Source organism: Coffea eugenioides, chromosome 11 (assembly GCF_003713205.1).
Source record: "Coffea eugenioides isolate CCC68of chromosome 11, Ceug_1.0, whole genome shotgun sequence".
In the NCBI taxonomy this organism is placed as follows: Eukaryota; Viridiplantae; Streptophyta; class Magnoliopsida; order Gentianales; family Rubiaceae; genus Coffea; species Coffea eugenioides.
Window position 1 is genome coordinate 52,485,238 of NC_040045.1, and position 23,802 is coordinate 52,509,039.

A 23,802-nucleotide genomic window follows, 5' to 3' on the forward strand; every position below is an offset into this window, starting at 1 on the left:
ATTTTGGTACCCCTACGTTATATTTGCTTATTGAAATCCTCTAATCCACTCAGAAGTGTTGAAATTTTGTTTTATTTAGAAATAAATAACAAAATTCAAGCCTTTAAGTTTTGGTGGGATGGGAGGTCAGGATTCAAATCTTACATTCCACCATTATGCCACTATATGTGGATTCTTCTAAATTTATACAGATATGTAGTGTATTCATTTGATTTGATGGTGATTTAGTTTCCATCGATTCCCCAATTAATTCTGTCGGGCCTCCCCTCTCCTAAGTATAAGTTAGAGTAGGAGTAGAGAATTTTTCTTTTTGCTGACACGGTAGATTTTATACCACACGTATTCCTATTAGGGGGATGGAGGACCTATAAAGGTCAAGGAAAGTTCGGTAAAATATCATCAGTTCAGACGGGTGCCCATGCATCTATTGACCGACAAAATTTCAAGTTTGGATGTTAGAATTGATTCTTTGATCCGGAGTAAAAGTAGAGTAAATGTTGGTGTTTGACACAGTTGTTGAGTGGAGCCCAATTCCAGTCGGCCAAGGTGTACAGTACAATTTGGTAACGAAACAAATTGACATGTAATTTCTGCATCCCACGGGCCCTGGTGACCCAAGTTTATGTTGGCCCTAAGTTGAATGAGATAAGATCAGAAAGAAAAATCACCCACATCTTCAATTCAGTCAACCAAACAAATACAAGTACTCCCCAGGCCCCACCCCGAGAACGTGACGTCATGATCCCCTGCCAAGTCCCAACGCGCACGCGCAGCACTTGGGGGACTGAGATTGGAGTGAAATGTCCCCTCCTATTCTACTTCCACACGGACTATTTAACTACTCAAATCAATTAATTAATTAAAATCGACTGCTCCAGCTCTACTCCTCCATCCGCATTTTCCCCCTATTAGTACTTTTCTCAGGGAATTAATTCCGGTGGGGTGCTCGCGGGTAAAACACTAAAACGGTCAGAAATGGGGTCAGAGGCAAAAGAGACCGGAGAGATAAATCCCCCATGCCATCACAAAACAAAAATCCTCCGCCCAACAACCACTACATATCTTTTATAATCACAATACTGAAAAAAAAAAAGTTATTATTCCTACTTTTTGTTTGTGATAGGTCCCACCACCTCCTTACAGTAGCATACCGGTTGTAGTACGATAACTAACTTGGCTTCCAAAACCTCCAATCCTTTTCCTTCCCTTTGTTTTCTTTGCGGCTTATTCATTCCTTCGCCGGGGGGAGGGGAGCACTGAGGGGGTGAAATTTTTTTTTTTTCCTTTTTTGGGGTTAAACTCTGAAGACAGGGCCCGGGGTCCCCGCCGATTGCCTACTTCCTGCATCTCCATCCTTACTCCTTCACACGCTTCCTCTCTTCTACTTCACTTCAGTATGTTCCCGTCATCAATTTTCTCATCAGAAATTCTTTCAGGGTTTGGTAAAATGGTGATCATCAAGTGAAGGGAACAAAAGGGAAGCCTTCCTCTTCTTCTTCTCCTCCTCCACCTCCTATTTTTTTTTGTCTGTTTGTTTCTTAAAAATATATATACATATACAAATGGGTTCCTGCGTTTCTGTGCACAAACACTCGGATTCAGCTTTGAAGCTGCGTCTGGGATTCGGGTCCAAAACGGACAAGCTTGTCACTCCCTCCCCGCCAGTCAAACACAAGCCTATGCTAGCCGATCATCTTCTGAAGCCCCTGTCGTCGCCGCCTCGCCCCCTTGTTACCGCTTCTCGTGACTTTGGTACTACTACTATCCTTTCTCTTTTTTCTTATTCCTGCAATAAAAACATATCACCTTTTTTTTCTTCTTTTGGGGGCTCTTCCTTTTCCCTTTTTTTTTTTTGTCTGCATGTGGCCTTTTCTTTCTCTTTTTCTGCTGCACTCGAGTATCATTTTTTTTTTCAAATAATATTTTTGACCTGTCTATTTCATTTTTTGTTCTTGTTTAACCTTTTGAAGAGTTTACTGGGAGCGGGCGGCTTGTCCAAGAGTAGGTTCGGCCCGTGGGCTTAATCGATGCATTTCTGTAACGGTTTCGGGAAATTATTAAAATAATAAATAAATAAAACACTTGAACTGCCTTTACTAGTCTCGTATGTCTAATGGCAGGAATTCGTTGAGGTGATTACTCATCTCAAAAACACAAATAAAAGTCCGCAACTTTGAAAGCAACTTCCGCTAACTTATGACATTTCAAAAGAAATTTTAAAAAAAAAACTGTTGTTAATGATTTTGATTTCACTGTTAAGGTTTTTGTTTGGACTGGAGTTTATTTGGATGATTTATTTGAGATAATTACTATAGTATTTTTTATGATGTGACGTGTGAGATAAAAAGATGATTGAAAAAATAAAGAATGATTGGAATTTGTGAAACAAATTATTTTATTTCAAATCATCACAATTTTTGCCCCTGAATTACCGAACGTTGACAACCAAGCCGCGTCCCTAATTGCCTCAGAGTAAGACTCTAGACTATTCTGTATTACTACTACTTTATATCAGAAAATTGTGTCCTTGGTTGGTGGGATCCAATGACGGATTCAGGACCCTAGAGTTTTTGGTTGGGGGGGGGGGGGGGTGAAACTCCAGTAGCATGAGAATTGTAGTAATAATGGAGAGTTTGAAACAAATAAACACGTCTATCGTAAAAATTCATTTTTTCTATGTTAAAAATGTTTTTTAAAACTAAATTGTGCTTAAAATTTGCAATGAAGATTACATTTAACTAAATTTTGGTTGGTCTAATACTCTTGTGAAGGGTAATGATGATGAACTTTTAATAATTGACACTATGGCAGTACGGTAGTATTAGCTGCTCAAAATAAGATGTAATTATATCTATGTGACGTCTAGCTACAATATTTTGAGAGCTTGCGGGTGGTAGGTAGAGAAACATGCATATTTTTATCTACGGAAATTCTATAAGTTTCTGATCCCAGCCTTTTGTTATTATATTAAATTCTCCGCTCGGTCACCATTACTACTACCCTCTACCCTTAACCTTGAAGAAAGGTGGATGAGGCACCACCACCATTGGGGTCATGGATGTGTGCAGTTTGGGTTTATGGATTCTAGAGATGGTCAACGTGAGTAATAATCGTTACTCTCTGAAAGACAAAAGCATCTCCTATTTCTGGCATCACACTTCTTGAACATGCGTCATAGGGGTTGTCCCACAACTTAAACCGCCAATCTTTTCTTGGGATGGACGGCTGATTACAAGTTTAACCTCTTCTTGCAATAATGTTGATTGTGGGCCAGTAATTGATTGTTTGCTATGTGCTGCTGATTGGATGGATGGATGTTAATAGCCTAGGATAGGAGGATCACGTTCTCATGCTCTGTTTGGAAGGCTAGTAAATGTTGGGCCATAGTGATAAGATGGCAACAATAGAGATCGTTCTGGGAGGCTTTTCCATTTTCAAGCTTAATAAAAGAGTAGCAAGGATGGAACCAGAAACTTTTATTCATGTGATATCTTTGGAGTCTAAGATAGAAGATTTTAAAAGTTTTTTTGTGTTTGTGTGTGTGATTTTTTTTGGGGTGGGAGGGGTTAATTCATAAAGGTTATCTTTGAAATTGTCAAATTTTAAGGGGAAAATACATGATTTTCAAGGACTGCCTTCTTTGGTTCCGTCCTTGGAGGTAATAGAAGAAGTTGAACAAGGTCCCATTGCCTTGTACCCTCTTCGTCTTCCAGGAAAACAAGTGCGATCTTGTGAACATTTTACTTTTTCTAGAAACAGAGAATCCTGGAAATCTAATAGTAATAAAAAAAACACTCTACCATGCGATGCAGCCTTCCCTAGGAGGAAAAACACACAAAAAAAAAAGAAGAATGAAAAAAAAAATGAGGACAAGAAACGAGCAAACAACATAAAAGAAAGAGGAGGAAGACGAAATCCAGCAATGCTTATTGATTGGTTAAAACAGTTCAATAGATGTTCTTTGTCTGTCTGTTGAAGGGATGGGACTTTCATTTGCTTGGTGTTTGCAGGATACACAGGTTACAAGTAGAACAAAATGAATATTCCTTGGATTTTCCCCTTGATTGGTAAATGAAACTCTTCCAAATTATCGGATGCCAAAAACTCAACTCCTTGCAAGGCAATTTTTTTGGTATTGCTTTGTTTTGTTACATCATTAAAATCTGCTTCTATACCTTTGACGGAGGAAACCTGCTGATTAGATATCTAAAGTTCTTGTATTTGGAGGTAAACTGCTTGTTGAACCTCTAAACTACATAGTGGTTTGTTCCTTTTAGCATTTGAAGTAATCCTCTTGATTAGAAAAGCAGATGATCTGGTGATTAGATAAATCAAATAGTCTGAAGCATTGACCAATCAGTATTTTTGATTCCATATAACGTGTATTGCCTACCCTCCAGCATGCATGCATTTTTGTAGCCTTTTCATCTCCTTGTAAATAATTTTAGGCCAGCCTTCCATATTTGGCTTTTATTACTCTTTAAAATCCTAGTTTCTTGATATATGGGGGTCGTGCAAGAAGGTTACAGTTGGTTGATTTGACAGGAATAAAAAAAAGGCGGAAACCTTAAGTCCGGGGTAATTGAGGTGTTTTACCACTAGTAACTTGACAGATTTTAGACTTTTATTCTTAAATGCACAAACCATCTTTACAAATCTAACATATTCATCTTTTTTACATGGTTACTCATTTACTTTGATACCATCCCGAATGCCTAATCTGTAATGTTGCTGAAATGTTCTTTGGATCTGCAGGTAGCAAAGAAGAGACCTTCTTTGATTCCCATGCTTGGTTGGAGTCTGATTGTGAAGATGACTTTTTCAGTGTAAATGGTGGTATGATAGATTCTGTACCGTATGCTTTTTTCCCCCCTCCTCCCTTCTGCCTGTCTTTCTCTTGCTTCTTACGTGTCTATCCCTCCATGGGGAATGGGACTTGGGCATTTGAAAACTGGAAATTCTTCATCCTGCTATATGGGATTGACTTTGTTCTCTCAGACCATGTGCCTTAAATTTGACTAATTGGTGGGAGAATTAGAAACAGACTACAGTAACTCTACTGAAGGCCCCCCACTTGTCAAAACCTAGGTACCTTTTAGAGTGGTTTCTGCTATGTCCTTGTCTGTTTAACATACGTGCATGAGAGAACTCAGCAAGGTTTCTGCAACTTGCAGACTGGGGGTGAGCGGTCTTGCTGTGCAGCCCTGCTTTGCTTGCATTTGAAGGATATTTAACGTGTTGAGCTAGTGCACCAAGGTTGCATTCAAATATTTTGGCGGAGCAAAGGCTAACTGGCTCGAATTGTATGTTGATTTGGTTTGGATACTTGTAGCATTCTTGATGATGGGATGCATATTTATTGCCTAAGATACTTGTCTGGGCTGCCTTAGAAAAATACTTGTCTGGGCTGGAACTTAGGTTCTAGTTGCTTCTTGATGTTTTAGGTTCTGCACAAGGCCTTAGCATAAGTTATGGTTATTCAAATTTTGGTTTTGTGCTTTGTTTGTCCCATTTTGATGCCTCTTTCTACTTGATGACAGATTTTACACCATCTCGTGGAACTACTCCTGTCCATTACAGCTTCTCTGGGGGAAACCCGCGATCCAATAGACACCCTTTTGCTGAGAACTCGACACCTGTGCAGTCCACATCAGATAAGAAAAAAAAACTATCTGAACTCTTTAAAGACACGGGAGGTGACCAAGATGAAAATCAAAGTGCAGCTGGCAAGTACAATGGGGCTGCTCGACAGTCAGATTCAAAGACTTCTGTTCTTGAAGCCCCTCAAAAACCAGGAAATGATATGCCTCATGTCTCTGGAGCTAACTCTACCGGCAGTAGTGAAAGATCTCCAACTGGGGATGTCAGGCTTCCCAGGGAGAAACTGAGGAAGTCAGCTGAATGTTGCCTTCCGAGGTTGCGTAGCTTAAGTGAAAGGAAGAAGAGGACTAGCCCTGCTCGTAGTCTTGGGTGATAAATGAGCCATGTTGAATTTTGCGCTATGTATATTGAAAACCGATTTTTTCTTTTTTTAAACTAAGGTCCAGTAACACACTGAGATCAGGAATTCAGGTCACTCAACCACACGGGCACGGGTATTCAGTAAATATCTGAACGAGAATTTTGGATTGAGGTGCATGTATACAGCTTGTATCTTACAGTAAATAATCCTTTGGTAGCAAAGCAAAAGTGCAGTTGTATATCTAATACCATAATGCTTAAACGCTATTTTGTTAGTTCAGGACATCGGATAAAATTGGAACGATTAGCAACACTTTGTGCAAAGATGATGACATGCACAAATCGAGAAATGCTGGTAATTATCTTTTCGTTTTTAATTGGAATTGCCTGAAAGGATGGTTTTGATTCATGATGTTTTCAAACGAAGGGATGGTGCTTTATATTGCACATGTTACGATAACATCTTTATTTTGGTGGCTGGAATATATATTGGGATCAAGCGAAGTGCACGCAGAAGTGTTCTAGCAAAGAGCTGTCTCGGAAATTTTTATCCTTGGAGCACCTCAAACTTTCTTTTTCTTTTTTAATTTTTTCTGTGGTCATTTGTTTTTCTATATCTTCTAAATTTTGTTTTTGCGAAACAATCAATAGCATCTGAAGAAGCGCTGAGCTTCCCTGACCGAGCTGACCTGATGAGTTCGGAGTGCTGATGAGAAGAGCGTGTCCCAAGCCTGCAAAGCGAACAGGAGAGTGATCTAACAGGGGAGCCCCGAGGTCGTCCCCGAGGGCACTCCGACGATCAAGTTAGTTTTCCGGTGAGTGAGATTCACGGAAAATAAAACAGTCGGGAATAATTGGCGAGTAGTCAGCGTATCTTATGCAGTCGGTGTACGTTACCATTTATACCTGCTTGGGAGTCCGACCTCCGTACGTTTCGGGACCTGCCCAGAATAATCTCAATTCCGCACTGAGGGAAATCCTCCCCGCCCTTTACGGGATCGTTCCCTGGAGCTCCTCGGAGCCCTAGCAGCGGAGGGCCGCGGGACGGTTCCCACGGGCTCGAGGTCTAAGCCCAACTCAGGCTCCCTGGACTGCCACGTGTATAGGCCCAGGCCAGGACGAGGCCTCTACAGCATAGACTGACTGTGCGGTGGCTGAAAGATGACTATTTTGTCAATGGCGCATTATGTCGGCAATCTGCAGCTCAGACATGTAGAGGCAGGCAGCCCTTGGAACTTTCAATCCTGGTGGCATTTCATCGTGAATCAAAATCCCACGCGGTTGCAGATTCTTTATTCTGGAAGAAGTCGCCAATAACAGCTTGCCCTTTTAGATTGGAACTAAGCAGGAACGGAATAAATTAGTGCATTAGGAAGTTTCAGGTATCAGTCATGATTCTTCTTCCATTCTTGATCAGGGGTTCCGAAGGTGACAGACACATGCATAGGATCATTGGATTTTACTTCTTGTTTAGAAACAGTTTGATCATCTTTCTATTCTTTATAGTTTACCTCTTTCTGTTGACAACTTTTCTTGCAACGCTAAAATCCCCAGAAACACGGTAACAGATTTCACGTAGATGCGATAGAAGGAGGTGGTTGATTGCCTTTACGTGTGGAGAGATGATCTGATCTAAACATATCAGTGGAAAGCCAAGTGTTCCTTGCAAGGAAAAAACACAGAAATTTTCCGATTCTATTTGTCTGATGGAAATAGTGCTCCCAGACAATCTTTATTCACAAACCCTCCAACGTAACTACTTCCTTTCCTTTCCAATTCCTGACCGTTTTACAGTTTACACATACTACTAATATCAAAGAAAGAACAATTCCGTATCTATATATATGGATATTTACAATTTTGAGATAAGCAAGAATTCCAAGTGGGCCCACTACCCATTCCCTTCTCAGTGGAAGAGCATGAAAAGGATCCTCGATCTCTTTAGTCAGTTAAATTGACCCATGAAAAATTCCAATTCGTTTTCCCATTTTGGTTCACTTTCTTGTTCACACTCTCTTTCCCATCTCTATATATATACCTCCAGTCCGAACGTCCCAGACATACATACACCTCCGAGCTCAGAAACACTTGGTTGTGCCAAAGCAAGAAATGGGCTCCTTGAGTTTAGTTATTTGGAGCTTCTTCGCATTACTCTGCCCGATATTAAACAGCGGCAATGAAGTAGTAGCCTCCAGTCGGGGTGGTCCTTTCCGCCTTGCAGAAACCGAAGTCGCCATTGGTGCAGCGCAAGCTGGCATCTGCGCGAGTGCGGTGACGATACACGGTTACAGGTGTCAAGAGTTTAATGTGAGCTCTCTTACTCGCCATACACGCAGAGAGTTGTAAATTAGGAATCGTCTAATTTACTCGCAACCTGAAATAATATGACTAAAAAAACCCCCCAAAGTACTTATACTTAATTAAAACTGGACCAACTAATGAACTTCGTGTCTCAGGTGAGAACTGATGATGGCTATATATTAAGCGCGCAAAGGATTCCGGAAGGTCTGGCGGGAGGTGGCGGGAGCAGCAGGCCGCCGGTCTTGCTGCAACATGGGGTTCTGGTGGTAAGAACTCGCTTCGCAATATCGCATGGTAGTGTTACATATCATGACCAATTACATTTACTCCCCAGGTTTATGGAAACTTAAAACATATATATGTTAATTTATTTATATGACCTGTAAGATCTTTATGTAATGGGTCACCGACTCATCGCTCAAGTTTCCCACTTTCTCCCACTTTCTCCGGGGTGGCGGGTGGTTTATATAATTGTAAAGCGTGGAATCGACAGGAAGAATTTGACGGTATAATGAAGAATGGGCCACTCTGAGATTTCCCTTCCATTTAGTCAAAAAAAAAAAAGGATACATCAATTTCTCAGCTTGTTCCCACCCGCCTCTCGTTAAGCGGTGCTTCCATACTTGGGACCGCAGCCTGAAACAGGGAATTCCTTCTTTTCTAGTTTCCAAGACTCCCAACAATGTAGTACACTTCCCTGATTGTCCCTACATTTTGCTTCATTAAGAAAATGATCAAAGAGTGAGCATAATGCTGTGCACTTTCATCTACAGTAATGCAAAAACATACTCTATTAAGTTGAGATTAGGCGTGATGGATGCGTCTAGAAAGAACCCAGTCATCTATTCTAGACCCCTCGTGTCAGTCTCTCCTCAGTCAAAAGCCGTACTGAATGACTTGTGTTGAATCGAAAGTTGCATTTGTACCGGAAGCACGACCAAATGGGGCTTGACCCAATTGAGACCCATCCTCGTGGAATTGTATCAATGTTTTAAAATTTGGACCGGCAAGTGAGTGAGCGGAAAGAAGAGCCCACGTTTGGTAAAACTGAATTTTAAAAATTGGAATATGAAATATGAAGTTTAAAGTTTAAATTTATTAAATTATTAAATTGTTAAGTATTAAATCTAATATATATATTTTTTATGAATTTTGGACATTTGCATTGATTCGGACAGAAACCGTCAAGCTGATTGAATTCGATCCAAGTTTTAAAACATCGATACTAATTAAAAGCATAGTTCTAATCTATGACACGGATTATATATAGATCATTTTAATAACAAAGGATTGGTTCTTAGTTGGCTCTTTCAACTGATTATAAATTTTAATTTTAAATTATCATTCGTTTTTGTTTTTTGTATCTGGATTGTAGACTTTTTAATAGTGAAAAAAAATAAAATTTATAATTTATCACATAGTAACTATTGCTAATTGTGATAATTCTGTAAAATTCATGACCAAATTTTGCCAATTAACTTGAACAATGCCAAAGTTTGAGGTGCAGCTGTCCTAGAATCCAACATAAAAAACAGGACTACATCATCGTCTCTATACGTAACACTTGGTAAAGTTTTGGTACATCTCAGGCAGCTATACCCTGATGAAAGTACCCAGGAACATGGATCTCCCACACACCAGAACCTCTCACTTGGGTGTTAGGACCCTTGAATAGGCAAAAGTAACGTGATTGGTGCCACTAATCTCTTGGCAATGCGCATGGAGAATGCACATTATCGCGTCATTAGGTATTAGGGCCTTGATTTGTCTGGACTATTGCGTTCACAAGCCGCCATGGATTCTAGTAAAGAATACAGACAGATTCGGTTCTTTGTCACAAGTGCCCGGTAAAGCTAGTTCACAAGAAAGCCGAAAAACGATCGGCGCTACTTCCTCGAAAAGGCTTTCCTGTGCAACATGTACTTTTGTGCAAGAGGATAAGTACAAAGTTGTCTCTTTACGACCAAAAGAAAAAGCAAAACGTACAAAAAGTACGAAGTTGTGCCCGTGAATCCATAAAGTTATTTGGAGTTGCGTACTAGTTGGTCTTTTCGGTTTTTTCTTTTTGGTTGGAATTACTTGGTATATTTTCTTGGTATAGCGACAGCCAGTAGTACTAGTAAGATATTTAAACACACCATGGGCAATAAAGAATGGATCGAAAATGCTACGAACGATGTGTACGCAGGATGGAATGACTTGGTTGCTGAACTCTCCTCAACAATCTTTAGCTATGATCTTGGCTGATAGGGGATTCGATGTCTGGATTGCCAACATCAGAGGAACCCGATACAGCAGACGACATGTCACACTTGATCCTAGCAAACCGGTAAACTTTTATTTCCCCTATATTCTTTTTTTTTTTTGCCGGTTTTATTTCCCCTATATTCAGTTCTATGCTATCTTATGTATTGACTTGGCTTTTACCTTTTCTCGGATCTCCCCCCCCTCTCTCTCTCTCTCTGTTTTTTATTTTTTTCTTCATGGTTGTTTCTAGTTATCTTTGTTTGTACCCGATAGGCTTAAAACAGACGATCCATTGGTTGATTGTGGGATCATGTGGTCTCTTGTTGATCGTCAGGAACCCTTATTTTCTTACGGTGACACCTGACAGAGAGGTTCATGTATATATATGCTTTTAGTGCCATATGAGACTAATTTCACCTTCATATTTTTTAACAGGAATTTTGGAATTGGACATGGGATGACCTGGTGATGCATGACTTACCAGCTCTTCTGGATTTTGTGTTTCAGCAAACTGGTCAAAAAATCCACTACGTAGGCCATTCCATGGTAAGAGTTTAACCAACAAAAAAAGTTGTCCTTCATTTTAATCTGTTGACGCGGATGAATATGGAATACATGAGTACTGATCTCAAGGGAAAGAAAGCATCAATGATTTGTGCATTGCTATTGGTTCTTCTTCAAGTGAAACTGGGAAATACACTACTGTACTCGAAACATAATCCTGAGCGTCGTCGGTGTTATTTCGTTTGGTTTCCTAGGGAACATTGATGGCTTTGGCAACATTTTCCGAAAGGAAGCAAATAGACAAGGTAAAATCCGCGGCCTTGTTGAGCCCGATTGCTTTCTTGAGCCACATGACCACTGCGCTCGGTGTCGTAGCTGCCAAAGCCTTCGTAGGCGAAGTAAGCAGAGATTTTGACATCAAATTAATTACATGCATGCTTAATAGAGGCCCATTTCAGTACTTACCATAATAGCATCTAATGATTTGTGTTTTCTAATGTCAACAGATCACCACTTTATTCGGTCTTTCAGAATTCAACCCGAAAGGGCAAGTATACTTACCAAATGGCAAATGCGCCTTGTTTATAATTTGGTTATAACACCAGCAGTTCCTTGGTTTTCTAATCAGTTTGGAGGACATAAAAGCGTCAAGATTCTGGATCACCGTTATTCTTGTTTATATATAGGGATGCTGTAGCAAGTCTTCTAAAGGCTCTGTGTGCTCAACCGGGGGTCGACTGTTACGATTTGCTAACCGCCTTAACAGGTAATGGACATATTATTATTATCTGAGTTGGAACCAAATTATCAGAAATCCAAAGACATATCACGCATATATAGTGCAGTGAACTTCGATCAGTGTTTACTACTTTGTTTTTTTTTTCGGTTGCTAAATCAAGGGAAAAATTGCTGTCTCAATGCTTCAACTGTTGAGCTTTTCTTGAAGAATGAGCCTCAATCTACTTCGACGAAAAATCTAGTGCATTTGGCTCAGAGTAAGTTGAATTGACGGTACAACAAATTAACTACGTACCTGTTCTTAAATATTGCTTAGCTCCTTTTCTTGGCTGGTTGGTTGGTTTGGATTCGCAATATGAACAGCAGCACAGCACACGCTAAAATCTGGATGTTTCAGCTGTCCGAGATGGAAAGCTCACTAAGTACGATTATGGGAATGCTTACTTCAACGTGGCGCATTATGGCGAATCAAAGCCTCCATCCTATAATTTGGCCAATATTCCGAATGACCTTCCAATCTTCCTCAGCTACGGAGGCCAAGATGCTCTATCTGATGTTAAAGATGTGGAGACTCTGCTGGACAGTCTCAAGTTCCATGATGTAGAAAAGTTGCATGTCCAGTACATCAAGGACTACGCTCATGCCGACTTCATAATGGGGGTGACTGCGAAGGACGTAGTGTATAACCAAATTGTGGAATTTTTCAGATCAAACCAGCTGAATTAGTGGTCCTTCATCGTGAGGTCTTTTCTTTTTTTTTTTTTTTTTGTCGTAAAAAGACTCTTAATTTGCTCGGTTTTCTTGCAGAATGTGCGTACCATTAATTGGAAGATTCTAAGTCGTTTCAAGAGTGAATTGCTGCGTAATAAAATAACTTAATTGGAAGACACTCGGCTTAATTAGCGCACTTTGCATTTGATTAACTTGGCCGGTCTGAGCATTACAACCTAATTAAGCTAAGCCAGTTTTGATACTACTTGTATGAATTCTCACGAGCGAAGGCAAGTCAATATATGAGTTTTGCAAGCACGGAGTCTCGAAAATCCATCAATTTGACTTGATTTCATATGATTAAGTTAATTAACAATCGTCGAGTCGTTTAATAGAGGGAGTTGTTAATTGGTAGTAGTATTGTTTAGTGGTTGAGTTTAAGCTTTATGATTGCTTTGGTAGCGATTAGAGCAAACAAATACGCCGTATATTGAATACTCACAACTAGAAATGATCACAAAGATTGCTTAGAGATAACTTCAAGATTCCATTAATTTGTTAAGAGGACCCCACGCGTATTATTTGCTTAGCAGGCAATCCAACCGGCTTAATTGAATGCTTCGTTCTCAATCAATCTATTGCTCCTACATTTCCACATGCATGCTTCATGTTTGGTGGCCATTTTGATAAGCCATCAAGCCCGTAGCATCGGACAAGGATTTCGGGTACCAACCGTCGTATGACAAGGGACGATTGGTGGAGCTGTCTACTCTTGGGATTTAAGAAATGAAACTTCCCGACCAATTACCTATCCATCCCCTCCCCATTAGCTGCCATGATAGACTATATATATACACTCCCGTGAACCTCAATTAAAGGAGAGTAAAGACTATAGTCCAGAGAGTCTCTTGTCAGTTGGCGTAGTGATCTCGACCAAGAAGTTTGTGAAGAAGCAGAGTTGATGATTGAGAAAAAATGGGATACGAGCGCAAATTCGTGTTGGTGATGGTAATTCTCAGCCTGGTTGAAAAACAAGCCTCAGCCACGAAACATGATGTTGGGGGAAGCCAAGGGTGGGATGAATCCACGGACTTCAGCTCCTGGGCATCGGGTCAGACATTTAAGGTCGGGGATCAACTAGGTAAGATTCATGATTCCGTCGTTAACAAACCTAATCAATTTTGGCCTCAATCAATCAATCTTTCACTAGGTATATAGGTTTTTTGTAATTGTGATCATGTATGATGAATGATGAGACAGTATTCAAGTACACTCCGGGGCTGCACAGCGTGGTGGAGCTTGGCAGCGAAAGTGCGTATAAGAGCTGTGACATAAGCACGGCATTGGACTCCAAGAATGGGGGTAATGACGTGGTTAAGCTAGACAAAGCTGGTACCCGCTACTTCGCTTGTGGAACAGCAGGGCATTGCGGCCAGGGGATGAAGGTCAAGATTACCACCGTCGCTGCTGCGACTGGAACTGCATCCCCTAATACACCGTCATCCACGTCGTCCTCCACCGCTTCAACTTCTCCGCCTTCCTCTGCCCTACTTCAACATCTCCTACCCTTCATTTTGGCTTCTTCTTTGTTAGGATTCCATCTGCTTTTGTGCATGTAAACTTCGTACGTCATTAATCAAACCGATACGAAAGCACCCACAAATTGCCAACTCCACCTACCTGGCAGGACTACTCTACTCGCTTAATTTGTCATTTGTCCATTCCAACCCCGAGCTCTTTTCTTTTTTGGAAGGAGATTTTATATCTCAGCGAGCTTACTTATTGTTTTAGTGATTTCTTGGAGGCCATATTATGACTATATATGAAGTACTCGACATCTGTTTCTGATTTCGTCATGATTGGTTTCCGGGATTTTTCTTTTCTTCTTTTTTGTTTTTGTTTCTAGTGATTGTCAAGATTAAATGCTAAAACTGTTGCCCAACTTTTGAAAATTAGGCATGCTTTTGGTTTTCTTCTTATTCTCCTTTTCTTTTCTTGTTTTATTGATGTTTGGATGGGGGTTATATACAGGAAATTAATCAATCAATTTACAGTTAGAAAAGATGGCTTGGAAAAAACTAGCAAGAAGAAAAAGATTTTATTCAGAGCATGATTCAAGTGAATACAACGTTTTTTTTATTATTATTAAAGAAAATCAACAACGATCCTCCGTTTACCCACTCTCGAACTTGTGTTTTGTTGATTATAGGTGAAACATTTTACTAACTAGACTGCGTTTCATTGTCACGAGTACAAAGTTAATGAATATAGACCAAATAAGAAGACCCTTTTATTGAGCGTTTTGCATTAAAATTAACTTTTATGTTCATATGTAAATGGATTCCAATTTCATAATTTATTTTCATGCATTCTAGATTGCAGTTAGCCAATAACTTAGAATCTAATTGGTTTAGGTTATGCACATTAAGTGTTTAGAAAGCTATTTTAGTATTATCTTGGAATAAATGAGCGAGTTAAGCTCTGTTTGATAATCAAATTTAGGACTTTAATTTAACGAATTCAAATCTTAACATATTAGTTTAGTGAGTTCAGATTTTAACATATTTAAACGTATTTATAATAAAAAAAAACATACGAATTAATTTGTTGCACTGAATTTTCTAAATAAAATTTACCAAAAAAAGTGATAAATTATTCATTTATTACTTAATATGACACACAATCAAATGTATCACATTTAGTACTTACCCATTCAACATTGTCGCGGATACTAAATTCAACATTACACATACATGTATCCACCATCATTAAGTATCTCGCTAATGCCCAATCAACTGAACTGGAAGAGGCGTGATTTTCCTGTTGATAGTTGTAAGCTAAAATTGTGATATGGACTCTGTGGTGCAGTTGGGCCGGAAGTGGGCTGCTTGACCGACCGCTGTTAGGGACTTTGGGAAGAAAATGAAAACAATGAGGCCCAGCACCGCAAATCCATTTTTTCCTGTAAATAAATCTGGATTTAAATCTTTTGTTTCGCCTGAAAATTGAAAAAGTGGGAAACGCCGTTTAACTGGTCGACCACTACCGGCCGAAGTTGAAATAGAAGAGAGGAGGCGTGATATGTAAGCCGGAGGGCATCAGGAGGACCAGACAAAAAGTGAATTAACACACTACTCTACTACTACTACTACTAGTGGGAGTGGTAAATTTTAGTATACTACTAATAATCATCCATCCCTCCATCCCTCTCACAATTGATAGTAGAATTTGATGCTGAAGCAGGAATAATACCAGTCAGTGATTGACGGTGCTGGTGCAATATTAGTGCTGCGAAAATTCGCTTTCTTCCTGCGAATTAATTCCTACTTAGCAGCAGTGTAATTTAAAAGAAATTTAAAATAACAAAAAAACAGAAAAAAGGATGCCGGAGGAGAACAAGGAGATTGCGATTGACTACGTGATGGAGAAGGCATCGGGGCCTCACTTCTCAGGGCTGCGCCTGGACGGACTCCTCTCACCATCTTCTTCTCCTCGCGCTCCCACTCTCTCTCCTTCTTCCTCCTTTACCCTTCCTGCCGACCCCACCAAACAGCCCTTCGTCATTGGTACCAACCAACTTCACCTCTCTCTCTCTATTTTCTCCTTCATAATTTTCTGGCATTCATATCACAATTTCTCCTCTCCGTCTCCTTCCCGTCCTCCAGCAATTTTTTTTTTTCTTTTAATTTACTAGTGCCCAATGTTGTCGTTGTCGTTATTTTTTTTTGCTTTTTCCAGTTTCCAGTTTCCAGTTTCCAGTTTCACTCCTCCTCCTGGCTCCTAATCACTGTTGCTATTTTGATTTTTGGGGAATTTGAACGGATGTTCTTTGTTTCCTCTTTGCAAATTCTAGGGGTTTCTGGAGGTACTGCTTCGGGTAAGACAACGGTGTGTGACATGATCATCCAACAACTTCACGATCATCGCGTTGTCCTAGTCAATCAGGTTCGCTTTTTGCAATTTTTCTAACAATTATGCGCTATCAAGTGTCTAGTCAAACCTATATATTCTCCAGCTGATGCTATTTTGCCTTCCGGTTCCCCTTGTTGCTGGTTCCTGGTTTATTGAATTCTCCCTTGTCCTTGCAAAAAAAAATTATCTTTTTAAGGCTCCGGCAGGGTTTTAAAGGAAACCCTCACATTGAATAATCTGTTGCAATTCTAAATTGTTTTTGTCATGGACGTTTAGTTTGATCATATTATCCGTGAGTTTTCACCATTTGGCGTGCTTGATGCTTATGGTTTGACCGTTGACTACCACTGCATCCCTTGATTCTGCATTATATTTGAGTTCCTCTGATCAGAAAAAGTCAGACACCACCTCATTGGTCGACAGGCATTACTTAACATGGATGGTTGTTGACGTCCCTGAGAGATTTAACTTCTACTTCGAGAACATTGGCGTCCTCTTTCGCACATCTGCTTTACATTTGCACTTCTTATGTTCTAATTGCAATGATGTGCCTCGTTCAATTGTACATCTGGTTTAATTCTTCAATTTATGCTTTGTGTTCCCTTGGTTATGGGTACCCATTCCTGTTAGGCGGTACAGTCATGGAAATAAATAAATGGTTTAGTATAACTTTCTAAAACTTTAGATGTTTTCTCATTCCCCTTAATATGATCTGCTTTTATCTCTCTAATACTAAAAATGAATAGTCATCTGTGTTCTGATCACACTGTAGGATTCTTTTTACCGAGGCTTGACACCAGAAGAATTAAAACGTGTCCATGAGTATAATTTTGATCATCCAGGTAATTATATGAGTGTTTCTTTCCTCTTTCCAACTGCATGCAATGGTTTCCAGAATCATATTGTTTCTAGGGATTTGCTTACTCTGTGATGCTTTGGTTGCAGATGCTTTTGACACAGAGCAGCTGCTCGAGTGCATTGAAAAACTCAAATCTGGGCAATCTGTCCAAGTTCCCATATATGATTTTAAAACCCACCAGAGATGTTCAGACAGCTTCCGGCAGGTATTTTTTTGTGATAAATAGTATAAAGATTTATCTGAATCGCCTTTCCATTTTCATTCCCTTTATGTTTGAAGATGTTGAAGGCCAAATCTTCTCACCTGCAGTGGTGGTTTGCGTTGATGTGATGCTTTAAATTGTTCATGTTCCGTTCCTAGCCATTTGTGGAATTTTTGCATTAGGAATTGGTGGAGGAATTATTTTCCATAAATACAAAGTTTTGGCATTTCCAATTTCTCTGTGAAGAGAAAAAAAAGTTAGAAACTCATGCTAGGATCTATTTGAACCTAACCATAGCCATTGAATTTAAGGATGTTGGTACAGTTTTTTGTATCTTTTTAGAAACAATTTGAAATTCATTTACTCATCCCAGTACTAGAAGTGTATCAGAAAGAAATTAACTGATAAAAAGAATGTCTATAAGTGCAGCTCATCTAGCTAATCACAATTTTCTTTTCTCTAGCACATGAACAGGGTTCATATGCATATTTTATTCATATCTTGTCCACCTATTTTTCTTGTTTTTTCGAGGTGTCCGCTTTTCTCTAGCACATGATGGCCTTATTTCTTTGGGCTTTGAATTTGGTGGTACAAGGTTGAAATTTATCAATCAACTATTGATGAAAAAGGCAAGAAATTGTAATGTTGATTTCAGCTACTTATGTGCTTCAAAATAGATATCTTTTTAAATGCATTTAAGTTGGAACTTTTTCTGGTGACGGGTGTAGGAGGTAACTGAGACAATTAGTAATGCATGTGTGCTGCTCTTGCTGTTTTAGGATTCTAATTCCTAAATTTTCTTGATGTGCTTGCATGAATCTTTTTTAGGTAAATGCATCTGATGTAATCATCCTGGAGGGAATTCTTGTCTTTCATGACCAACGTGTCCGCAATTTGATGAACATGAAGATTTTTGTTGACACAGGTTCTAATTCTTTCAAACTGTTGTTGCTGTAATGGTCAATTAATATTTTCCAGCATTTATTTTGAAGTTTTTGCTTCTTCTCTGTATAATCGTGTGTGATGTATGATTTATTGCGAACTTATTATTGCATCTGCCTTATCAGCTTGCCTTCCCTTGCCTAGATATTCTTTCAGAATTTAAAACCAATATACGCAACTGCTATTTAGACTGGAATCATCTATGGTTCAGTTTAATATCTGACACTCCACGCTGAAATAAGAGTTAAATTGTCATTCAATTGTAGATTGACTTAATTAGTTTCGCCTTAGCTCCTCCATCCTCTTCTCCTTTCCTTGGATCTGAAGGCAAGAGGAACCAATAAAAGAGAGGCAGGCAATTGGCTTTTCTATAATTTGTATACAAATGTCCTATTGATGATGAACATCTTTTTTTTTTTTTTGATGGTGAACGTCTTTACTTTGCTATTTATTCTTCACTTTGTCTTGTGCATTTTTTCTTATTTGTCGTAACTGATTGATGCAAGATGCTGATGTGAGGCTTGCTCGTAGGATAAGGCGTGACACAGTTGTGAGGGGTAGGGACATAAACTCAGTCCTTGAACAGGCAAGCTTTGGCTTCCCTTCTTGAGATCATTCCTTTTGTAGAAACCTGAATTTAGTAGGAAGTTTGGAACCTTGTTGTCAAACTGTCAAAGTTCCAGGCTCTCTTTCACTTGATGATCTGGCCAATATAGAACTGTATTTTTTGGAGTTTGAGGTTATTGTAATTCATCCTGTGTTTTGTAAAGCCTTTTTGTTTTATCTTCATTTTAAATCTACTTTCTGAATAGTTTCAACCACTTATGACAAATTACCCACCTTGTAAATCTGTTGACTCTGCAGTATGCCAAGTTTGTGAAGCCTGCTTTTGATGATTTTGTTTTGCCATCTAAGAAGTATGCTGATGTTATCATACCTCGGGGAGGTGAAAATGATGTTGCAGTTGATTTGATTGTCCAACATATACGAACAAAGCTTGGCCAGCATGACCTTTGCAAAATCTACCCTAACGTGTATGTTATTCAGTCAACATTCCAGGCAAGTTATTTAAATATATATTGGGTATTGGTATCTTCTTGCTTTCATGTTAAAGCAAGCTAGCATCTGAATATGTAAACTACATCACAAGTGTTTCGTGTTGTGCCTTTTACTCACCTCTACCTCTACTCTAGTGAGCTTACACACTTTTATTCAATTCTTAATTGCACAAATACTGGATCTGGTCCAGACAGCTTCGGTGGGTTCTTTCATTTGGAAAAACCCTTGAAGTAATTAGTGGGTCTTTGCATCTGGGTACCATATACTATGTATTCTGTGTGACTTCTCGTCGTTTTGGCTCTGCATTTGTGAAGCCCGTTCTTCATCAATTACTGATCAGGGAGTAATCATATTAATTTTGGCCTCTTTGTTATTGGCATAAACAATAGAATCAGATTATGAGCTGCAAATACTGGAATTGATTATACAAACTAAAAAACTGTAAAAACTGGAGAAGATTAGCTGATTGGGAACACGTTGCATAGTATGAATACAAGATTTGAAGATATTGGTTTTTGATTTGTGGTATTAGAGTAGTTCAGTTCATTGGCATGCTTTGGTGTTATTCATTATAAGACGACATGGCCCATGGTTTCTGTTGATATTATCCTTTTTAGAAATTCATAGGCTAAACTTCATTTCTGTTAGTTGATTATAGATATTGGAACATTCTTCACTATCCTGATATGGATGATGAGGCAACATGGCTTATGGTTTGTGTTAATATTAGCCTATTAAAAGTTAGTCGACCACTAAACTTCATTTCTTTTTGTTGATTATTGCTATCAGTGAATTCTCCTTATTTTGGTTTTGTTACAGATTAGAGGAATGCACACACTGATTCGTGATCGAGATATATCCAAGCATGACTTTGTTTTTTATTCAGATCGGCTTATTCGACTGGTGATTCTCAGCCATTATGAACCCCAAATTTTCTTTTCTGTTCGAGCAAATTGTAAGATTGGACCTTTACCGTAAATGATCTTTTAGGTTGTTGAGCATGGTCTCGGCCATTTACCATTCACCGAGAAGCAGGTAGTCACGCCAACAGGTTCGTTAAGTACAATATAAGACCAGTATGAAGGAATACTCTTAGCTTTGCTGTCTGCACTTGTTAATATAAAATTTCCTCTTTTAGTTAGTCTTCTATTAAGCATTCATGTAACGAGATGGTTTCAAGGCTGCAAAAGTGACCATTTGTGAAGTTTCATTACACTTTAACCAACCTTATGAGGAGAACATGTTTTGTAAGAATCCATGATAACTTCCCTCAAGCTTGCATAACATTGCTAGTTGAATTGAGCTTTAGGGAATAATCAGGCTACATGTTTTATTGCCAAATCCTTTCCACCCCAGCTGCAAAGAAAACTGCTTTTAAGTCCAATTCATAGGCCTATAGTCTTTTTTGGTCAGCAATGTTGTATTAATTTTCCTTCGATCAATCTGATGTCAATATCTTTTACTGTAGGCTCGGTATATACTGGTGTTGACTTTTGCAAGAAACTGTGTGGAGTTTCAATTGTTCGAAGGTGAGGGTCAAATTAAGAATTAGTGATGATTGATTTAGACTTTATGCAAAGCAGTTTGCTTGTGCTGCTAAGTTCTGTGTGCTTCCAGATTACTTTCACCTTCATTTCCAAAAGCCAACTTGGGTTATTGTTGAGGATTCATCAAAATTCTCTAGTCTTTTCTGTATCTTCATTTTAGGAATGTTTGGGAGACTAGAACCAAAGATGATCACATAATATGCTGTTGCTGGTTCAGTCTTATGGAATTGTGGCATATTACCTAGCATCATGTTGATTTCCTCTACAAATTCGATGTTGATGTTCTTTGTTGCACAACTATGTGATTATTATATGCAGTGGTGAAAGTATGGAGAATGCATTGCGTGCCTGTTGCAAAGGAATTAAAATCGGGAAGATCCTGATCCATCGTGATGGTGACAACGGGAAGCAGGTTTTTTTTTTTTTTTTTTAATCTTTTAGTTGCTGAATGCTGGTGGGTCTTTACTCATAGTTGCATTTACGATGTTGTTGATGACATGCATGATATTTCTTTTGTCTGATCAGCTTATTTATGAGAAACTCCCAAAAGATATTTCTGAACGTCATGTTCTGCTCCTGGACCCAGTTCTTGCTACAGGTAACTATACTTTAGAGGCTTTTTTTAAAAATTTTTTTATTAAATTAAAGCATCAATGGTAAGAGTAATTTGCTGAAATAAACTTGTGAAAGAGTTGCTTTCTGTGGAGACAGAATTGTCTTGTTTATGTGGATTAGTTTGCTTACCTTTTAGATTTTGGCTGAGCTTTATTTTTCCTTGAAGGTAACTCTGCTAATCAGGCAATCGACCTCCTCATACAAAAAGGAGTTCCTGAATCTCACATTATTTTCCTAAACCTCATTTCTGTAAGTTGCTTCATTAATGGTTTCAATGATGAAAGTTTCTTATTCTTGGGCACAAATGAAGATGATGATATGCTTTGTTTATGAACTTTTCTGGTTTTCCACACAGGCGCCAGAGGGAATACATTGTGTTAGTAAACGTTTCCCATCCCTGAAGATTGTCACATCAGAGATTGATGTGGCACTTAATGAAGAATTTCGTGTCATACCTGGTATGGGAGAGTTTGGCGATCGGTACTTTGGAACAGATGACTGATGATTAAATTTAATAGTGCAAGTATTATTGTAAGCTTTTGCTAGGCATACCTGCTTCTCAACTAGAAATGAGTGTCCCTTTGGGCTACTTGTTATGTATTTTTTGAAATCAAATGCGTTTACTTGAATGTTGTGGAGAAATTCTTCAGGTGAAGCTTAGATTGTGATTAGTATCCGTATGGCAAGAAACCACCTTTACATCTAAACTAGAAATGCCAAATGTCAAACGTGCGTCCATTGAACTGTAAAATTTCTTTCGATTTTCGGTCCAGACGATTCATGCTCTTGACAAACTCTTGACAATTGTTGCTTTCCACAAAACCAGTTTCTGCTTTCCTACCTAGATTAGATTGGAAGAGCAGGGCCGTAACTCTATCCTACTCTACGGCATACGTGTGAGCAGGTAGTGCCGTTGGTGGAGCAGACAGCTGCCTGCGGGTGTCAAGAATCTGTCGCTGGCGTACCTATTTACCGTAATAGAATCTTGCCTTCTGGTTGATGACTTTGCAAGAACTTTGTAAGCTAAATGCCATATCAAATGTGACGTAGTGTGTATTATAACGTATGGATCGTGCTATAGGCCAATATAATTGTTATTCTTATCATTTTTTTGATATGTCTTTTGGTTATCTTGTGCCTTATTATTTTTTATAATATAAACTATGTTTTTACTATAAACATTTGTTATAGGGTGAATTTTGAAGTAGCACTTCAAAGTAGATCAAAGTATCAATTTAACTCTTGAAAGTGAACAAATTCTTGTTAAACCCTTTAAACTGGAATTCCCGTCCCACACGACCCATTCTTTGGTCAATAATGTTTGACCAAACTTTAGTGATATACTGAGAAACTTTATAAATTTTTAGGGATTTCAATGCAATTAACCTCTCACCTAGATTAGCTTAAAAGAACAAAATAATTAGGGGTAACAATTTTTGGCACGACACGACAATATGGCTCGAATACGATTCGAAATCAATAGGGTTTTAATACGATTGGAACTCATTATTGATTTAACTTGTTAGTGACATGAAAGTAAGCGAGTTGGGTTAGGTCAATCCACATGTTCACATGCTAATCCAATAAAGTACTTATTTTAAGATAATAATTCAACACTAACAACGATCAAATTTGGTTTAAAGATTTCAATTAGAAGTTTTAAAAAACTCACAAGTTTTATGTCCTATCATATATTGAATTGTCTAAGCGTATTTCTAAAAGGTTGATTGGATTGTATTTTCTAGAGAGTTTTTGGAGAGAAATTACTTTAACACTTTTTAAGATGTGACATATATGAGATAAAAGGTGATTAAAAAATGTGTGGAAGGAATCTTCACAGAAAATCCAGAAACTTTTCAAAAAAAATAGCAAGTCAAATAAGACTGAATTTGTAACTTATATTATGATTGAAAAGTTTCACTATCTATTATTTTTTTGAATGTTTTGAAAACTTTAAATCTTGTGTTGAGTATGTATTTCAAACAATTTATTGTGTGTTTTAACAATAGCAATATTGAATAAATTACATGACCAAATGGATTAAAATAAGCGATTAAAATACTAGATTGTTTCTAGCATAGATTAGTAGGTTGATTTGGCAAGATAATGCATTGTATCAAACCTATTTTAATTATATAAAGTGTTAACGGGTTATGCGGATTGGGTTGAGTCAACTCGTTAACAGACAGGTTTAGGGCACAATA

At 38.6% G+C, this 23,802-nt stretch overlaps 4 protein-coding genes across 6 annotated transcripts; all 4 read left to right on the forward strand.

The window, feature by feature from the left end:
* The first annotated feature begins 869 nt into the window (after window positions 1-869).
* LOC113754085 (uncharacterized protein At3g27210) lies at window positions 870-6,241 on the forward strand. The gene is made up of 3 exons (XM_027298416.1): window positions 870-1,752; window positions 4,756-4,836; window positions 5,541-6,241. Exons 1-3 carry the CDS (start codon window positions 1,563-1,565, stop codon window positions 5,972-5,974), a joined length of 705 nt encoding a protein of 234 aa, XP_027154217.1. The 5' UTR covers window positions 870-1,562; the 3' UTR covers window positions 5,975-6,241.
* Window positions 6,242-7,999: 1,758 nt separating this feature from the next.
* Window positions 8,000-12,628, forward strand: LOC113753647 (triacylglycerol lipase 2). 3 transcript variants are annotated; one of them, XM_027297854.1, is made up of 10 exons: window positions 8,001-8,268; window positions 8,418-8,528; window positions 10,451-10,591; window positions 10,945-11,055; window positions 11,268-11,411; window positions 11,520-11,560; window positions 11,700-11,779; window positions 11,913-12,008; window positions 12,149-12,491; window positions 12,526-12,626. In XM_027297854.1, exons 1-9 carry the CDS (start codon window positions 8,071-8,073, stop codon window positions 12,475-12,477), a joined length of 1,251 nt encoding a protein of 416 aa, XP_027153655.1. In that variant the 5' UTR covers window positions 8,001-8,070; the 3' UTR covers window positions 12,478-12,491; window positions 12,526-12,626. The 3 variants fall into 3 exon arrangements, with proteins under 3 accessions (XP_027153657.1, XP_027153655.1, XP_027153654.1); XM_027297856.1 differs by lacking the exon at window positions 12,526-12,626 and having other exon boundaries at window positions 8,000-8,268; window positions 12,115-12,268; XM_027297853.1 differs by having other exon boundaries at window positions 12,149-12,628.
* A 691-nt stretch (window positions 12,629-13,319) lies between these two features.
* LOC113751621 (mavicyanin) lies at window positions 13,320-14,404 on the forward strand. The gene is made up of 2 exons (XM_027295689.1): window positions 13,320-13,603; window positions 13,723-14,404. The coding sequence occupies exons 1-2, from the start codon at window positions 13,438-13,440 to the stop codon at window positions 14,079-14,081; spliced, it is 525 nt and encodes a 174-aa protein (XP_027151490.1). The 5' UTR covers window positions 13,320-13,437; the 3' UTR covers window positions 14,082-14,404.
* Window positions 14,405-15,496: 1,092 nt separating this feature from the next.
* LOC113751620 (uridine kinase-like protein 1, chloroplastic) lies at window positions 15,497-22,370 on the forward strand. Its single transcript, XM_027295687.1, has 14 exons — window positions 15,497-16,028; window positions 16,316-16,407; window positions 17,147-17,216; window positions 17,320-17,438; window positions 18,264-18,360; window positions 18,884-18,963; window positions 19,242-19,436; window positions 20,256-20,339; window positions 20,427-20,487; window positions 20,905-20,965; window positions 21,302-21,395; window positions 21,509-21,581; window positions 21,765-21,847; window positions 21,954-22,370. Exons 1-14 carry the CDS (start codon window positions 15,845-15,847, stop codon window positions 22,098-22,100), a joined length of 1,440 nt encoding a protein of 479 aa, XP_027151488.1. The 5' UTR covers window positions 15,497-15,844; the 3' UTR covers window positions 22,101-22,370.
* The last annotated feature ends 1,432 nt before the right edge of the window (window positions 22,371-23,802 follow it).

Excerpts from the sequence above, each read along its gene's own strand:
- LOC113753647 (XM_027297853.1), top strand. The coding sequence starts at position 8,071 with ATGGGCTCCTTGAGTTTAGTTATTTGGAGCTTCTTCGCATTACTCTGC. Across the intron at positions 8,269-8,417 it reads ACAGGTGTCAAGAGTTTAAT|GTGAGAACTGATGATGGCTA; the intron begins GTGAGCTCTCTT and ends TTCGTGTCTCAG. Across the intron at positions 11,412-11,519 it reads CCAAAGCCTTCGTAGGCGAA|ATCACCACTTTATTCGGTCT; the intron begins GTAAGCAGAGAT and ends TAATGTCAACAG.
- LOC113751621 (XM_027295689.1), top strand. The coding sequence starts at position 13,438 with ATGGGATACGAGCGCAAATTCGTGTTGGTGATGGTAATTCTCAGCCTG. Across the intron at positions 13,604-13,722 it reads TAAGGTCGGGGATCAACTAG|TATTCAAGTACACTCCGGGG; the intron begins GTAAGATTCATG and ends ATGATGAGACAG.
- LOC113751620 (XM_027295687.1), top strand. The coding sequence starts at position 15,845 with ATGCCGGAGGAGAACAAGGAGATTGCGATTGACTACGTGATGGAGAAG. Across the intron at positions 16,029-16,315 it reads CAAACAGCCCTTCGTCATTG|GGGTTTCTGGAGGTACTGCT; the intron begins GTACCAACCAAC and ends TGCAAATTCTAG. Across the intron at positions 21,582-21,764 it reads GGACCCAGTTCTTGCTACAG|GTAACTCTGCTAATCAGGCA; the intron begins GTAACTATACTT and ends TTTTCCTTGAAG.
- LOC113754085 (XM_027298416.1), top strand. The coding sequence starts at position 1,563 with ATGGGTTCCTGCGTTTCTGTGCACAAACACTCGGATTCAGCTTTGAAG. Across the intron at positions 1,753-4,755 it reads TACCGCTTCTCGTGACTTTG|GTAGCAAAGAAGAGACCTTC; the intron begins GTACTACTACTA and ends TTGGATCTGCAG. Across the intron at positions 4,837-5,540 it reads CTTTTTCAGTGTAAATGGTG|ATTTTACACCATCTCGTGGA; the intron begins GTATGATAGATT and ends ACTTGATGACAG.